At 42.7% G+C, this 17,021-nt stretch overlaps 1 protein-coding gene across 1 annotated transcript in view; it reads right to left on the reverse strand.

The window, feature by feature from the left end:
• Nucleotides 1-17,021, reverse strand: part of LOC138959446 (uncharacterized) — a 55,563-nt gene that overhangs the window by 19,738 nt on the left and 18,804 nt on the right. Inside the window, exons 2-3 of the mRNA XM_070330946.1 lie at nucleotides 13,351-13,514; nucleotides 4,972-5,119 (exon numbers count right to left, since the gene is read on the reverse strand). Coding sequence (XP_070187047.1) covers nucleotides 4,972-5,119; nucleotides 13,351-13,514 — 312 coding nt within the window. The remainder of the gene's footprint in view (nucleotides 1-4,971; nucleotides 5,120-13,350; nucleotides 13,515-17,021) is intronic.

The following is a 17,021-nucleotide window of genomic DNA, read 5'->3' on the forward strand; positions in this document are numbered from 1 at the left end:
TAACGCTATTAAATGCTATTGCAAGTATGTTCTATAAGGTTATAACTGCTTTTTTCGTGAGAAGATTAAATCGTTCTGTAAACCATTTGAGGCAGACTGGGGCTTTAACAACAAAAACTGTCCAACTTTTGCTCTCATTACAAACATAGTGCAGCCTACGAACGCGTTCGATTTTCGTCAGAATTCAAATGCAATTATGCAAAGTACACCAAATGAATATGCTGCATCACCTCAGAAAGGTTGAATTTTACATGCTTGCATTGCAAACATTTTCTTCTGTTGGTCAGAGACAAAATTTAGAATTCACACTCAGCGTTCGGTCTGAGCTTCAGCACAGCTTGGATTGTAAACGCTACTTTCTTTTAGGTTTAAAAATAACTGAGTGAATGGCGGTTTAAACATTAGTATTTTAAACAATGTACCGTTGTTTTTGAAAGGGACACTACCATGAGCTTTCTATGGCTGATGTACGTGTTTCGAAGGATTTAGTTTTAAACTTATTTAACATTACTCCTTTAGAGTAAATTCTAATTTAACTGGAAAAAGTCGGTGACGGTTAAAACATTCTCTTATGTCCGGGGCATTCCCTTCTTTGTCGCTATGACAAAAGGCATGAAATTACACCTGTTATTATTATTTACCATACTCAGTGATATGGGGTACTAGATTTTTGACGAGTGGAAACACCTCTATTTGCGGATGACGTAATTTCCGATCAAATGTACAATGAACACAAAGTTAATGATATCTTTTCATTGGAATAGGCCAGATGGTAAACAGCAGTTTTTCGGTCAGAAACTTATGTTTATTTGGAGATCTGCCTTTCTTCTGCTCAAAAATGGGTTTATTGGATTTGAGCAATCTTTGGGTATGACGTCATAGGTCCTTGGCCACCACCTTATCTCAAAAATGGCGTTTTTTGAAGGCATTTGTTAGCCGTCAAAAATGTGACTAAATCTAAACGAAATTCCACACACGGATGAACCGGTGATCGGAAAGGGGAAGGGGAGAACACCAGTAATATCTACCGAATCTCTGAGTCGTGATTTGAGTTTATGATTAATCTATCGGCACACAATAGCTGATCGATGTCTTGTCTGCTGCTCTCCGCGGTGTGGATGGATCTTCGGTAATTGTCTGCCAGACATCCCGATATATTCAAGACAGCCTGTTAGCAGTCAAACATCATATCTGAGGCCGAAAAAGACACATCTGCATCAGTTTACGGTAAAGCCCGAAGTCCGAAGTCGACTTCGCGAAGACTTCCCAAAGTGGTGTATTTTTTCTCCGAAAACTCAGTGCTTAACTGTCCTCAACTGGGCGAAGTCGACTACGCAAAGCTGGCGGCACGCAGCTTTAGTACTGAGTTTTCGGTAAAAAGATTTCGCGAAGTCTTCACGAAGTCGACTTTGGGCTGAATGAAGGACCGCCTTAAACCTCCGTACGGCCAGCTTCGCCAAATAGATTTGGCGTAGTCGACTTCGCCCAGTTAAAGACTTTACACGATGGACCCTGGGTGTAAGTCGCCAGCACTTTAACCTTTTTTTGTTATTGTAACCGAGTGCCGTAACACTACGATCACCTCGGGAGGCGAAGTGCAATCAAACAGGATTGAAAATGTTAGGGCTAATTTCTTAGCCCTATAAAAACTGTTATGCAAACCCGAAGGTTTCCATGAAAATACAGACAATCGGAAACCACCAGACCCCATCACAAACAGAATTCCACAATCCACCGGTGTTGACTTAAAGGCCAACAACTCGGGTGCAGAGTCTGCTGTGAAAGGAGCGGTAGCCTCCCCTGTCACATTATTATAGGACCGGTGGTATGGGAAGGGTTGGGATAACTGTTGTTGTTGTAACTGCTATATATGTTGATCATATTCCTCATCCCCAACCCCCAAGAGGGCCCCATGTGATAAACTGAAATAAAACCTTGCGCCCCCGTGAACAACAACGACAACAACAAAAACTACCACCACCACCACGAGCATACACGTACTTCACGTCTCAAAAACAGACGGTTTTTTTTGTTTTTTTTTACCGGATGACCTGCCTTTGTGAGTTAACGTAAACATAAATGTTTCCATCACAGCTATATCGTCACAAAGGAGAAAAGCAAACATGCTAACGACAGAACTGTACTACTCGCAGGCATTTGTTCTTTTGACCAGCCGACCCTGAAATCTTCTGAGACATTATAAGATGTTTGATGGGTTGTTGACAGACCAGCTTTTTTGTCGGTCCGAGGGGGAGCATATCGTCTTTTGTTTCATATTTATTGACCAAGGCCGAAGGCCGCGGTCAATAAATATGAAACAAAAGTCGATATGCCCCCCGAGGACAGACAAAAAAGCTGGTCTGGCAACAAACCATCAAACATCGTTTTTGTCATCATTTTGGTGGTTCAACATTAAGTGAAAACTCAACACAGGGAGCCATGGTTTGAAACGCGAGTTCTGTTATTATAATGCATGTTCGGGGCCCCAGCACGTTGTTCAAAGCTGGCGTGCGAAAGCAACTTACTGTGTGTGATTTGAGTTTATAATGTTGAGACAAGTATGTCAGGTTTGAGGATGCGAAGTTCTGTAGGTTCCGACTACAGAGTGGTGTGTGAAACCAACAGTAAGCGCCTTTGAAACGATAGTGCCCACATGTTGCATTCCAGCGATGGGATTGTCGTATTTCAAACGAGGTGATTTGCTTGCACAGTCAGCGTTGACCATCTCACAACAGATCTGTTATGTGGATTATCGTGCGACGTTCGAGTCGGGGGCAAGGAATCGCAGGAAGCAAAGATGAGTCTTTTTCCATTGTCACCTTTCTTTCCGGTTGTTGGTGCATATAATTTTGTGCGGACAAAATGATGCGACGGCGAGTGTTTTTTGCCTCCAAGATTTTGTGGTGTGGGTATTGTTTTGCTCGTTTCATACCCACACCAAAACCTGAAACACACCTCACCCCACCCCCCCCTCCCTCACAATCAGTCCATGAACACAAACACTGACACACACAAATAAATGATCAAGTTACCCCCCCCCCCCCCAACCCTTCACTTGCAGACCTGCAACGCAGACGATCATATTATTGATTAAATATTCATATAGGTCAGTGTTGGGTTTTTTGTTCTTGTTTGTGTTATTGCAGAATCGGTTATCTCTTATTGCTACACGTGTCTCTTCATTACATTTCACCATCGCCCTACCACCCTGCCCCTCTCGGTATTCCACGACTCGGTTTTCAGTGGTAAATATTAGTAATCGAATATTGAAGCTACGTTGAGTCAAAGGTCACAGAAGATTTGCATCGTGCAGCACTGCACGAATTGGGTCAAAGGACACAAACGATTTGCGTCGTGCCGCGAAGGAAAGATAATCGCGATCTTGTTTCTCATTGCCTCTCTGTTTTTCATTAGACTTGTCATTCTGCTTGCTCGGCTTTGTCAGATGTCTTCATTTCTTGTTGCTATGTTCTTTGCTTTTTTTATTATTATTTTTTTATTTGCGCTTAGTTTATCGATACAACGTCTTGTGCACGGGTCAAAATGTGTGTGTCAGGGGTCAATTGGTTTGACTTAAACTTGACGTTCTCTCCAAACAGAGATACACGCACTCCATGACTTTGTGAGAAGATAAAACATATCGATAGGTTTCATTTGTTTGCGATAAAGCATAAATGTATGACCTTTGATGAGGTAGTTTTGTTTTTTGTTTACATTTGCCAGTTTGCCAGTTCGTATTTGGAACTTGGCGAAGCAGTGTCGTCTGTTTAGGTCTGGGGAAACGCCAATGAAAAGAGCCGAAGAATCCTCGAGCGTTTCTATTGGGTTTGCTTTTGGTTATCCATGTAATAGGGCTTCCTGCAACTATGGTAACCGGGGATTTATTCCCCGGGGAACATGAGATTTATTTCCCAGGTGCTTGTGAATGAAAACTTGTGAAAATGATGACAATGTACAGTAAACTGACATTTTTTCCCTACCAATCCAATTATCACAAGAGTCACAGAGAGACAGACGCCCGCAGGCTAGCAAGAGAACTGTACTTACAGACACCGATCTAGCTGCAAATAACTTAATTTGATCAAACGGATAGTGTCCAGTACGTGACTTGAAAAGCAATACCAAATTTCCCCTGACCTGCTGACCAGTGCAGGGCAGACAGTGTCCTGTATTAGTGACACGGTTCAAAAGGCCAACAGAAGAAGGACGAAATGAAGGAGACGAAGGAGGAGGAGGAATAGAAGAAGAAGATGAGGAGATGAAGAAGAATAAGGAGGAGGAGAAGGAGGAGGAGGCGGTGGTATCAATGATTACTCTACTGTGTATGATATGATATGATGTGATATCTGTTGCTTTTTGGGTCCAGCGGACCATATAGGCCAAATCAGGACCCCACTCTACTGTGTATGAAACATGGTTAAAGACATTATGTGATTGTCCTTTTAATTTTTTTCTGACAACTCAGCATAACTACTTTCTCCGACAGTCGCTCACTCCTGCTCTGATATGTAGAGGTTTATTGACAGCGACACTAAAGTTACCCATAGAGTAAATTGCTGTACCCCGAACCCGCTGTGCAGCTGTAATATTTGCCCATTTAGAACAGTAGTGCCGATACTCAATGGGTAGAGGAAGAAGAAAGAAGATGAAGAAGAAGAAGAAGAGAAAGAGGAGGCGCAGGACGACGACAACAATGAGTATAGGGCCAAGAATGTCAGCACCAGACTCTATATAACTCGTGACTCCCCACTCTGTTGTGTTTAAAGAGGTCATGCACACACATATACTGTTCTTGTTGTAGACGCAAGTCCTTTGTAACACCCTATACTCTGTTGAGATTTTAAATATCACTAATCCGATGTCAAATTCAATCTTAAATTAACAGATAAAACAAAAAATTAAATTCACCTAAAGCTTATAATTTTAATTACAAAATGACAGTTAATAAAATAGTCTAGACATCATACTTACTGCTACATCGCTCTTCTCGTCGTTTCTGTCCCTCCACCTGACACGCGTATTCTTTACAGCCCTGCGCCAGTCCCACGATACCCTGTGCTGAGGCGCCCAGCTTGTCCGGGTCAAGCCGCAAGTGTAGTACTGTCCGCTTGGCCATACCCTGGTGGACACACGGCAGAGTAAAGCAATAACATTGTTTAAGCAGCTGAATCTTTCAAGAATGTCAAGTTCACACGTCAGATTTAAATCCGAAACTGGTTGGGTGCAAATGTTAAAAAAAAATCAAGAATTAATAAAAACAAAAATAAGGGACAGTTATTGGAGCGTTTAATCTTAGACAAATGGAACTTCACATGTGTGAATCTTTCGTTTTATCTATGATCAAATGTTTGGTGTTTGAAGTTGTTAATATTTAACACGTCGTTCCAATTATCCAAAGACATGTGAAGAAAATAAAGAAGTGTTTGCTTTTTATTTTTTTAATAATTTTCTAAACTGTTTTTTAATTGACAAATGGAAAAGCTGTTTGGTTCACAGAAACTTCCATATTTGGCATTGCTGTTTTAAGAAAACATACACCGGTTGTGACTTTTGCAATCGAAAACACCATTCATCAAAGATTGCAGGAAGCGCCGAGAAGCTAGACAAAATGCGTCCTTCAAATCAACAAAAGGAAAACTGTTCTGCATGTGCTTGTCACTTTTAAAACAATAAAATCAGGATCCCGTGAGAGCTTTTGCGTCCATGTTAGCTCCTACAACATGTGGCTATGACTGCAAAAATAAAGGTTAAGCGATTGAACATTCAAAACATATGCTTTCTTGTAGTTTGGAAACAATGCAGCCGCAAAATAAAAATAAAAATATCTGAAACACGTCGACTGCTAAAGTTCCAAACACACACACACACACACACACACACAACACACGCACACACACACCCACACCCATACACACACACACACACTCACACACACACACACACACACACACACACACACACACACACACACACACACACACACACACACAAGAAAGGTCAGTGATTGGAACATTTAAATACAGACAGAACAAAACACTCACTAAAATACTTGAGGTAGGATTCGATGCAGCTGCATATACTTGAAGATCTCTTAATGGAAATTACAGCTATACTTGAGGTCTTCGTGTAATGGGAAGTACGGCTCTAGCCCCGGGAATGCCTTGGTTTTCTATCAAAATGAAGTTGGAAATGGACACCTCTAAATGCGCAGATCCAGCCAAAAAATTCTCCATCTTATACTTGTCTCTCTCGCAGTGTTACCTTTACAAACAAAGCCAGCTGCAATGTTGTTTCTGCGCAAGGGTGGCGCCAAGCGTATACTTCATCCCTTCCTTGCCACAAAGCCTCGCTCCGACTGATCACCACCTCTTTGCACTCAGCCCCGGGACATCGTTATTTCTCTAATGGAACGGTTACATTACCACCCTTTATTCCCCCTATAGCCTCCACCCCCCCCCCCCCCCCCCCACCCATTTTTTTGTTGCTGAATCTCGAATCGCTTTATTTCATTTCCAGAACTCTTAGCTGTCATCCTCTTCAGAAAACACATTCAGTGCAATTTCTCATTGGTCTAAATCCCTAAACATGTTTTGAGCCGTTCCCTTTGTAGGGGCTGTCATTGATGGCCGCAAAGGAGTGGACATCTATTGCAATGCGTTCGGAGAGGTGACATGAGTCGTTTGTTACCGTTCTCACGAGATCAGTTGTTGAAACCAACTTTGTTATATGTGCTGTTCCGGAAATGAGCTGCGCTTTTTTGGAATTCAAACAGTATCAAGTCACTGTTGTCCCAATTGCGCTGTTTCGGAAATGAGCTGCACCTCGTCTGTCTGTTTATAGCAACACACACTGTCTGTCACGTACACTCCATGCAACTCTCTCCGCCTCGCTCTGCCTTCGTGTCTGTGTGTGTATCTGTCTCTCTCTCAATCTTTTTCTCTCAGTCTCGAGATCTCATGCGCTCTCCCTCTCAGTCTCTCGAGTCATTTTCTCTCACCCGGTGTTCATTTATCTGTTTCTCCGTCTCGAGTCACTCTGTCTGTCTGTTTGTCTCTGTCTCTCTCTTTCTCTGTCTCTCTCTCTCTCTCTGTATGTATGTCTTTGTCTGTGTCTCCCTCTGAGCAAAGAGTGTATCCCTACGGACCGTAGGGATACACTCTTTGCTCTGAGTCTCTCCGCCTCTGTCTTTCCATGTATGTCTCTGTCTGTGTGTGTGTGTGTGTGTGTGTGTGTGTGTGTGTGTGTGTGTGTGTGTGTGTGTGTGTGTGTGTGTGTGTGTGTGTGTGTGTGTGTGTCTCTCTCTCTCTCTCTGGCGATGGTGTATCGCGACCAGTTAAAGACAAACAAATTATTTGAAGATTATAAAAAAGCGCGAAACAGAGTAAAGAATCTTGTGAGAAACGCGAAGCGATCATATTTTAATAAACTTGTGGGTAACAGCAAAGACGTTTCAAAAGTCAGGCGCGCCCTATACACGTTTTTAAAAGGCAACTCTTAAAAAAATAATAGTATTCCTCAGAATATAGAGGCCAACGATTTTAACGATTATTTTTTGTCCGTTGCTGAATCACTGGTAGATTCTCACTCAAAATCTACAGGTACAGAACCACATTCCTGTTGTAAACGCTTGCAGATGTTCTGTGATGAAAAATTAGGAAATACGGATGTGTTTGTTATTCCGATAATGGCCATCCATGAAGTTGGCCAGTACATAGCACGGTTAGAAAATAAAAAATCTTCCGGACTTGATGAAATAAATAATAAATTATTAAAATTGTCTACTCCTTATATAGTAGAGTCGCTGACTTATGTTTACAATTTATGTATTCAACAACATTTTTTTCCAAAAGAATTTAAAAAAGCGAAAGTTATACCTTTGCCAAAGAAAAAAGGTTCTCAAGACTTAAATGATTTTAGACCTATATCTTTGTTATCTGTATTATCTAAGCCTCTTGAAAGGCATGTTCAGAAACATCTGGTTACTTATTTGGAGGACCACAACCTTTTGCATCAACTTCAGTCTGGTTTTCGCTCTCAACATTCATGTAATACTGCCCTTGCCAGATTAACTGATTCATGGTACTCATCCATTAATAGGTTAGACATTTCTGGGGATGTTTTCTTGGACCTAAAAAAAGCTTTTGACCTCGTGGATCATGAGATCCTTCTAAAGAAATTAAAATGTTATTTGAAAAATTCTAGCACTGTCGCTTTTTTTGGTTGCTTATCTTAGAGAGAGGGTTCAATCTGTATACGTACACGATACGTACTCTTCTCAGGGCACTGTGAAATGTGGAGTGCCACAGGGGTCTGTTTTGGGACCTGTATTATTTTGCATGTATATAAATGATTTGCCCCTGTACCTACAGTCTGAATCTGTTGAGTGTCATATGTTAGCAGATGATACTACCTTACATGCAACAGGGAAAAGCCCTGCACAAATTCAAGACAAATTGCAACAGAGCCTAAACGATGTTTCGGAGTGGTGTTCTGCAAATCGTATGCTTATTAATCCAGATAAAACAAAGTCTATGATAATCAGCACTCGCCAAAAACATCAACTTTCAGAAATGACTCTGAGTCTGTCCCTAAATGAGCACTCCATTGAGCAAGTATCTGAGCACCGTTTACTGGGACTTACTGTTGATAATAATCTCAAATGGCAGACTCACAGCAATGGAATCTGCAAAATTTGTCTAAAAACCTGTTTCTTTTGTCAAAGTTACAAAGCATTATTAATCTAGACACAAGAAAACTATTTTACAATGCCCACATAAAACCCCATATTGATTATGCTTCCATAGTATGGGACGGGTGTAGTGAAGTTCACTTGAAGAAGCTGAAATCGCTCCAGCGTAGAGCTGCTAAACTAGTTCTGCCCAGTCCATCTCTTTCTACAAAGGAAAAGATGAAAACTAGTGGGATGTTAAGCTTAAAGAAGCAGCTTTTGTATAATAAATGTTCATTTATGTATAAAGTCGTCTTTAAGGACGCCCCAACATAGCTTATACAACTCTTCAAATCATCTCCGTCATATTATTCAAACTCGAAATAACCTTGCCTTGCCAAGGCCCGCATCGATTTGTTTAAAACTAGTTTTTCTTATTCTGGTGCGTTCCTTTGGAATTCACTACCTGTAAATATTAGGTCATGTCAGTCATTATCTTCTTTTAAAAGACAGCTCCGAAAGCACCTCTCTAACGACTATATAAGTCGGTGTACAATTTGTGCGAGTGTGTGTGAGGGTGCGTAAAAGAGAAAATGTATAATATGCTTCCACAAGCACACTAATGTTTGTTATACTTTTCCCTACATGATTGTGTTTTATTTGATTTATTTTTTTATTCTTCATACTTGTTCTTCGTTTCATGTGTGTATTATAGTAGGGACTAGCTGTAAGAAAGGACCATATGGACCTAATGCTATCATCCCTCGGTAATAAAGTTTTTGAGTTCGAGTTCGAGTTCGAGTTCTCTCTCCTCACTCTCTCTCTCTCTCTCTCTCTCTCTCTCTCTCTCTCTCTCTCTCTCTCTCTCTCTCTCTCTCTCTCTCTCTCTCTCTCTCTCTCTCTCTCATCCGACTCCTGGCACGCAGGTCAAAGCAGAGGTGTCAGTCTTGTGTTAACTTGAGTGCACGTGTACCCAGCAGGAGGGGGGTGATTCGGGTCAGAAGTGGGGTAACTCGACCACTTGGCTTATGGTGGAGACAGCTGGAAGATCTCTGAATATAATTGAAGAGGAGTAGTCTTCCTTTTAGAAAATGTGTACTCTGCCTTGCAGATTAGAAGTTTGTGCTGTCCGGGCTGGGTAAAGGGAGTGGCCTGGGAGGGGAAGGTGGGGGGGAGGGGGGGAGTGGGTAAGAGAGGGGTAAGACTAAGAGAGACGAAAGAGGAAACTGGACAGGGAAAAGTCACTGCCTGAAGCATTCAATAAAGCCATAAAAAAAGAAAGTACGACATGTAGGTTTTCAATTCATATTTTTGCAAAGTGTGTGTTCGTGGCTGCTTTCATGGGGTGCCTGTATCCTCAGGAATTTGAAGTCCGTCAGTGTGTCTGAGTGTGTGTGATGGGGGGAGGGCCTCTCCTGTGACTGGTCACCTGCAATGTATGTACACTGGCCCTAGGGTGTCCGTTCATGAGAGGGACTGCTGTAGCAGTAAAACTAGTGTGATACATAATTAATCAATTTATCCACTTGACTATATTCACAACAGGGACTTATCACTCTTTGCATGTTTTTATGCCTACGTATTTTCAAATACTCTGCAACACATGTAACCCAAATACAACATGTGCCCGTACACTACTGCTTCAGTTTATGAAAACATTGCTTCGGCCATGTTGATTTTAATCAACCAATTTTCTTGTTTTCTATTTTGGTTGATATCTTCTACTCAGAGCGACTCCCCCACCCCCCCCCCCTCCCCGCCCCGCCTATTTGTCGTTGAATATCTGTATTTCTTTTTCAGAACGGTAAGCTATTATTTTTCTTCAGAAAACACACTCAGAGCCTTTTTTCTTTGGTCAAACTCCGTTTTGAGCCATTCTCTTTGTTTGAGCTGTCATTTTCCTTATTGCTTGATATCTTCTTCTCAGTGAGACTAAACCACCACCACCAACACAACATCCCCTTCCCTCCTCTCACGGTGTTCCCCGTCACCTTCCCAACTTTTGTGCAAGCTTGAAACTCTACGATTTCCGTGTCATTTCCTTTGTCAGACCGTTAAAATATTTTAAGAAAATTGCTTTCCTTGATACGTTTTCCAGTTTTCTTTGAAGCTTACACTGAAACAGAAGCTACACCTTTCTTTTGGGGTAAACATGTTTCGATCGTGCGTTAGCGCCATAATAGAAGTGATACAACACCACAACGTCTAAGTGCCCACAAAAGCCTACGTATAACGAGCAAAACGCTTTAGTTGTAAACTTCCTGAAAATGGTTGGTGTCCGCTAGAACGCCTATCGACTTTTTTGGCAAGTCACATTTTGTATAACTTCAGCACTATCGAGACCACACACACGTGCAACATTAAATCTAAGCTCGCCGTTTTCTGCTGACACTAGTCTAAAAGGTCGCAAAAGTCCTCGGAAAACATTTACAGCAAATCCTACAAAATAAAGGCCCAGTCTGCCTCAAATGGTTTACAGAACGATTTAAATCTTCTCATGAAAAAAGCAGTTCTAACCTCATGGAGCACACTTTTAATAGCATTTAATGACAAAGTTCGTTTGGATGGCTATTTAGCTCGCGTACACCACACACCAGTTTTCGTGGTTTATCTAACCCTTGAGCCATCTTGGACCCGTGTGATTCACTTTCGTTTTTTTTCACAATTTAGTCGTCAGTTTGTGACTTCAATGCGATTCGCTGTATCTCCAATAAAACGCAACAAACGACTGCGAGTCACACGAACTTATCGGCGGCGGTTGACTTCAAAGAAGCAAGCTCTACGCAGAAAGTTTGTCTGCTTGGGCATACACGACCTTTCGGGACACGGGTTGGTCCGGTGTCAGAATAATGTGACTGGGTGAGACATGAAGCCTGTGTTGCGATTTCTGTCTTGTATGTGGCGCACGTTAAATGTCAAAGCAGCACCGCCCTGATATTACCCTTCGTGGTGGACTGGGCGTTAAGCAAACAAACAAACAAAAACTTTCGGGACCTGCTTCCGGGCTCCCTTTTTTCAAACTTTCAAACTTTCGAATTGTACTGATCTTGTCTTGATGGAAAAAGAATTCTTTTATGATTTAAGAATGTTTGTGTAACAAGCTGCGAGTTTATTATTTAGATTTTAAAAGTTAGGTCTAGCGCCAAAACGAGGCTTCCGATTTGTCGCATTGTAAATCCGGCTGGCCACGCAAAAATAAATTCTTTGAAAAATGCTCGTGTGTGTGTGTGTGTGTGTGTTTGTTTGTGTAAGAGAGAGTGAGAAAGGTGGGGCTGGGGTAGCTAGAGGGAGAGTGCTCAAGCCTTGTATCATTGTGTCCCAGGTCCACACTGTCATGTTGATTCCAAATAATTGTGTCCTCAAATAATAGCCTCCCATGGTGTCCTATGTCCGTTGTTTCATGGCCGCTAGGTGTCCCATGTCCGTTGTTTCATGGCCGCATGGTGTCCCAGGTCCGTTGTTTCATGGCCGCATGGTGTCCCATGTCCGTTGTTTCATGGCCGCATGGTGTCCCAGGTCCGTTGTTTCATGGCCGCAAGGTGTCCCAGGTCCGTTGTTTCTTGGCCGCATGGCGTCCTATGACCGTTGTTTCATGGCCGCTAGGTGTCCCATGTCCGTTGTTTCATGGCCGCATGGTGTCCCATATCCGTTGTTTCATGGCCGCATGGTGTCCCAGGTCCGTTGTTTCATGGCCGCATGGTGTCCCATGTCCGTTGTTTCTTGGCCGCATGGTGTCCCAGGTCCGTTGTTTCATGGCCGCATGGTGTCCCAGGTCTGTTGTTTCATGGCCGCATGGTGTCCCAGGTCTGTTGTTTCATGGCCGCATGGTGTCTCAGGTCTGTTGTTTCATGGCCGCATGATGTCCCATGTCCGTTGTTTCTTGGCCGCATGGTGTCCCAGGTCCGTTGTTTCATGGCTGCATGGTGTCCCAGGTCTATTGGTTTATGGCCGCATTGTGTCCCAGGTCCGTTGTTTCATGGCCGCATGATGTCCCAGGTCTATTGTTTCATGGCCGCATTGTGTCTCAGGTCCGTTGTTTCATCACCGCATGATGTCCCAGGTCTATTGTTTCATGGCCGCATTGTGTCCCAGGTCCGTTGTTTCATCACCGCATGATGTCCCATGACCTCTGAGTCTCATCCTCACAATGTTCTTGAAGCACTGAGTCTTAGGACCTTTGATGTCCTTGACCTGATGTTTCCTTGCCCCTTGGTGTCCTATACTGAGTGTGTCCTTGCCCGTTGGTGTCCTATACCGAGTGTGTCCTTGCCCCTTGGTACTCACAGGGTCTGTTCAGCTCTTAGCAGCTTGGGGTTGAGGACAGGGACACCGCGTCGCTATAAAACAACTAGCTACAGACACACATTTCACACATTTAGTGGGCCTGGAACACTTAAACCCTTCAATAAAATCAACTGAGAATATGATGAGGACATTATGCTCCTGGTGATAAAGAGAGAAATTACTTCTATTCGGCAGAATTATCCGTGCAGCGCGTCACACACGGATATTACACGAAAAAGGCAAAGTTACAGGTTAAAACTTACCCGAAAGCTCTTGCTTGGCGTTTAATCAGCTAGGAGTAAATCAAATTCAAACTGACCTTTAACCGCGTGTAGCGTCGCAGAGGGTCCAGGTCCTTGGCGTCCAATCAGCTAGGAGTAAATCAAATTCAAACTGACCTTTAACCGCGTGTAGCGTCGCAGAGGGTCCAGGTCCTTGGCCTCTTCGTAGTCCCTGCTGAGCTGCTCCACCACTTGGCGCAGCTTCTTGTGCTCCCGCTGAGCAGCCTCCAGCTCAGTGCTCAGCGCCTCGTTCTCCTTGCGCACCTCGTCCGTGGCGGAGGCTGCCATCAACAGAGAGCTCAGACTCATTTTGCTGCTAACCTCTCAGCTCAAAAGCTACTGTGTGTGATTTCTATAACGCAGGAGTACTGTCCGGTCATTGCTATGAGGAATTTCTGTTGCACTTTATTAGTAACGAAGGATGTCATCAACAGATAGCTCAGGCTCATTGTGTTGGTTATTCCTCAAATGTTACTGTGTGTGATTTCTGTAATACGGGATTACTGTCCTTGCATAATTGTTATGAGGAATTTCTGTTGCAAGCTATTCTTAACGAAGGATGTCATCAAGAGAGAGTTGAGACTCATTGTGCTGATAATGGTGTGAACGAACATATATTTTGCTTGCTTAGAAGAAGCTGCCAAACAGAATTTCTGGTGCTTAACGAAGGATGTCATCAAGAGAGAGTTCATGCTCATTGTGCTGATAGTGGTGTAAACGAACTTATAAGGTTTTGTAGCTAGTTCGGGTATTGCATCGTCTGAATTCTTCTTGTCATGCACAGGTCAGACACAAACGTAGCAGAAGCTGCCAAGCAGAAAGGTCAGGCTCATTTTGGTAATACAGTTTGAGCTAACACACAACCCTTAATCATTCATCTGATGCAGAAGTACTTCCAATGCATTGTTATGATTTTTTGTTGTTGCGCTGACTTTATTCTCAAACGAACGAGTGCATTCAGTGAGAGTGAAAGTAGTCAGGAAGCAACAATTCCACGAGAATGATCAGCACAGGATTGAAACAACTCCATCATCTGGCACACGCCGAGACAATGCTAAGGACACAGATTTGAGCACCCATCAACACAAGTATCCGATCGGAACCAAGGTGTTGACGACTTCTGAAGACGATGAGGCTCCTAGTGTTTATTGCAACCAATTTAACAGAAAGACTACAAAGTGTATGCTGTCATTTGTACTTCATCAAATACACCCAAGTAAAAGAAAAAACCCACAAGGGACATTGATGCAAGATCTCTCTTTACCCTTTGATTTGCGTGTCCCCTTGCAGTCATTGAAAAGGTGTCCAATCTGGCAATTAAGTTAAAAATTGACACCATTACAAGGACGTCTATGCGAATTTGAATATCAGAACAAAATGAAGATAATGCCCTTTCGCGTATAGCTGTCCATTCAGGCAGAAACAGTCCAGCGTTTATGTTGTCACTTGCACTTAATCGCTGCCACAAAAGCCTGTCTCATAAAACACCACAAGAGACACTAGTCCAAGACCTATCTCCCTCAACCCGTGGCTTTTTTTGCCCCCTTACAGTCATTGAAGAGGCGTCAAATCTGGCATTTTAGCCGTAGCGACACCGGGACGTCTGTGTGAATTGGCCGCCGGCGAACCTCGTTTGACTTTATCGACCAAGGGAGGAGGAAGATTTCTTCTTCTCGTCGTCCACTCTGGTGGCTTTAAAGTGGCATTTCCTTGGCCCTAACGGGTCGTTCTACTACGCCCAGAACAAGACTGTGAGCTTGGCTTTTATTGCAGCTTGTCGTGCTAAAAGGATGTAAAGGTTAACGTTGTGTCAGTATTGGACTATACTGACTTTTCGTAAGTATCTCCTTCCACCGATCGAACCAGAAAAAGACTATGTTTTTTTATGTTGCAGTTTAAACAAATCTTTCCTATAACTGTTCTTTTTGGACAAGACTGGCTCGTCAATATGTGCAAGAAACACCTCCACTTTACACCTTATCTAGGCCTACATCCTATTCTATTACCCTCATTAATTAAAGAATTTCCATTGTCCACTCAAACCCTGGTTTGGCTTGTTATTTTCGTAGAGACGGACCATAAGAATAATTATGTAAGTTCTCAACCAGTTCTCAACTTACACGAACAGTTCCGCGATTATTATAACTGTCGACACGTACGTATCCCATGCCATATATATAAGACATGAAATGTTAGGTACATATATCAAGACCCAAATACAGTTTCATTTTACAAAGTTTGAAATAGAAAACTGTCATGGTAACTGACTGCTGTTTAGTGTGACGAATCTCATGGACTATTCAGTTATGTTCAGAGTTTTATTCAAAAAAGCCTGGCTTTGAAATCTGGGCTGAGCCGATCAAACTGCTCAGACTACGCAATATACTTTTGCGAAAAACAGAGATAATGAGACATGCTCATGTGATATGAAAAAATGTCATAGTCGTGCAAATCTTGTTTATTACCAGGGGTACCTTTAAAACTGTCTCATCGCGCTGTATGTGTTTTAAGCTGCCCGTCCGACCTATTCGTTAAGTGTGTCAAGTTGACATCTTGTTTCTCTTTCCTGTGTAGAGTGTGCATCTTCTTTACCCCCAGACAGAACCAAAATCCAAGATAAATCTCGGTATACACAGGCACAGCCACAAAGTTAAAGGCACAGTAAGTCTCCCGTAAACCATCACAGAGCTCCCCGAGCGTCTACATACAGTACAAGCATACTTCCATTTGAACGCTCACCGAACGGGAACATCCTGGCTGCTTTCTGTCGAGCGTGAGAAATTTTCAAAGAATTTATTTTCGTGGACTTGCTCCTCTACAACAATGGCGCCTCGTTTTGGTGCTGGACGGCTGTTATGAATATTCAATACCGGAAATCACGCCCGGACAGTAAGCCTCCCGTAAACCATCACATATACTGTGAGGCTTTTACACACAGTACAAACACCCTTCCATTTGAACGCTCACCAAACGGGAACATCCTAGGTCCCTTCGTAAAGAGCGAGCAATTTTTAAAGAATTAATTTTGCAGATTGTCTCGAACACTTTTTGGATCCATCCTGAACTCAGGTCAAAAATGAGTTACTTCCCTTCGGGTCTCATTCTATCGATGTAAACTGGCGATAGCCGTGGATCGATGATTATCAGAATGTTTTTGGACCGTGGTGCGTTTTTGCGCTAGACCTAACTTTTAAAATCTAAATAATAAATTGACAGCTTGTTACAGAAACATTCTTTAATCATAAAAGAATTCTTTTTTCATCAAGACAAGATCAGTACAATTCGAAGTGGTGAAAGCTTGAAAAAAGAAAAGCCCGGAAGCAGGGTCACGCAAGGGTCGTAGCAGACGACGGTTTATGCATATCGCCGTTCCTCTCAACAGTCAAAAGCCATCGCTAGAGTTCTTGTGAACCACAGCCGTTTGTTTCATGCATAAAAACGTGCTATTGTAGATAAGCTCACATTGAGTCGCATTCAAATGACTAACTGACGACTACATTGTGAAAAAGGGAAACTGGATCACACGGGTTCACGATGGCTCAGGGGTAAGATAAACCACGCAAAAATAAATTCTTTGAAAATTGTTTGCTCTTTACGGAGGGCACCTAGGATGTTCTCAATCGGTGAGTGTTTAAATGAAAGGGTGTTTGTACTGTGTGTACTGCCTCCCGTATCTGTGATGGTTTACGGGAGGCTTACTGTGCCTTTAAATGGACAGCGCTTGTAAATAACACCCATGGATATCCATATACACAGGCGCTGTTAACTTTGAGTGTAATTAAAACGGT

This window comes from Littorina saxatilis, linkage group LG2, assembly GCF_037325665.1.
Source record: "Littorina saxatilis isolate snail1 linkage group LG2, US_GU_Lsax_2.0, whole genome shotgun sequence".
Taxonomy (NCBI): domain Eukaryota; kingdom Metazoa; phylum Mollusca; class Gastropoda; order Littorinimorpha; family Littorinidae; genus Littorina; species Littorina saxatilis.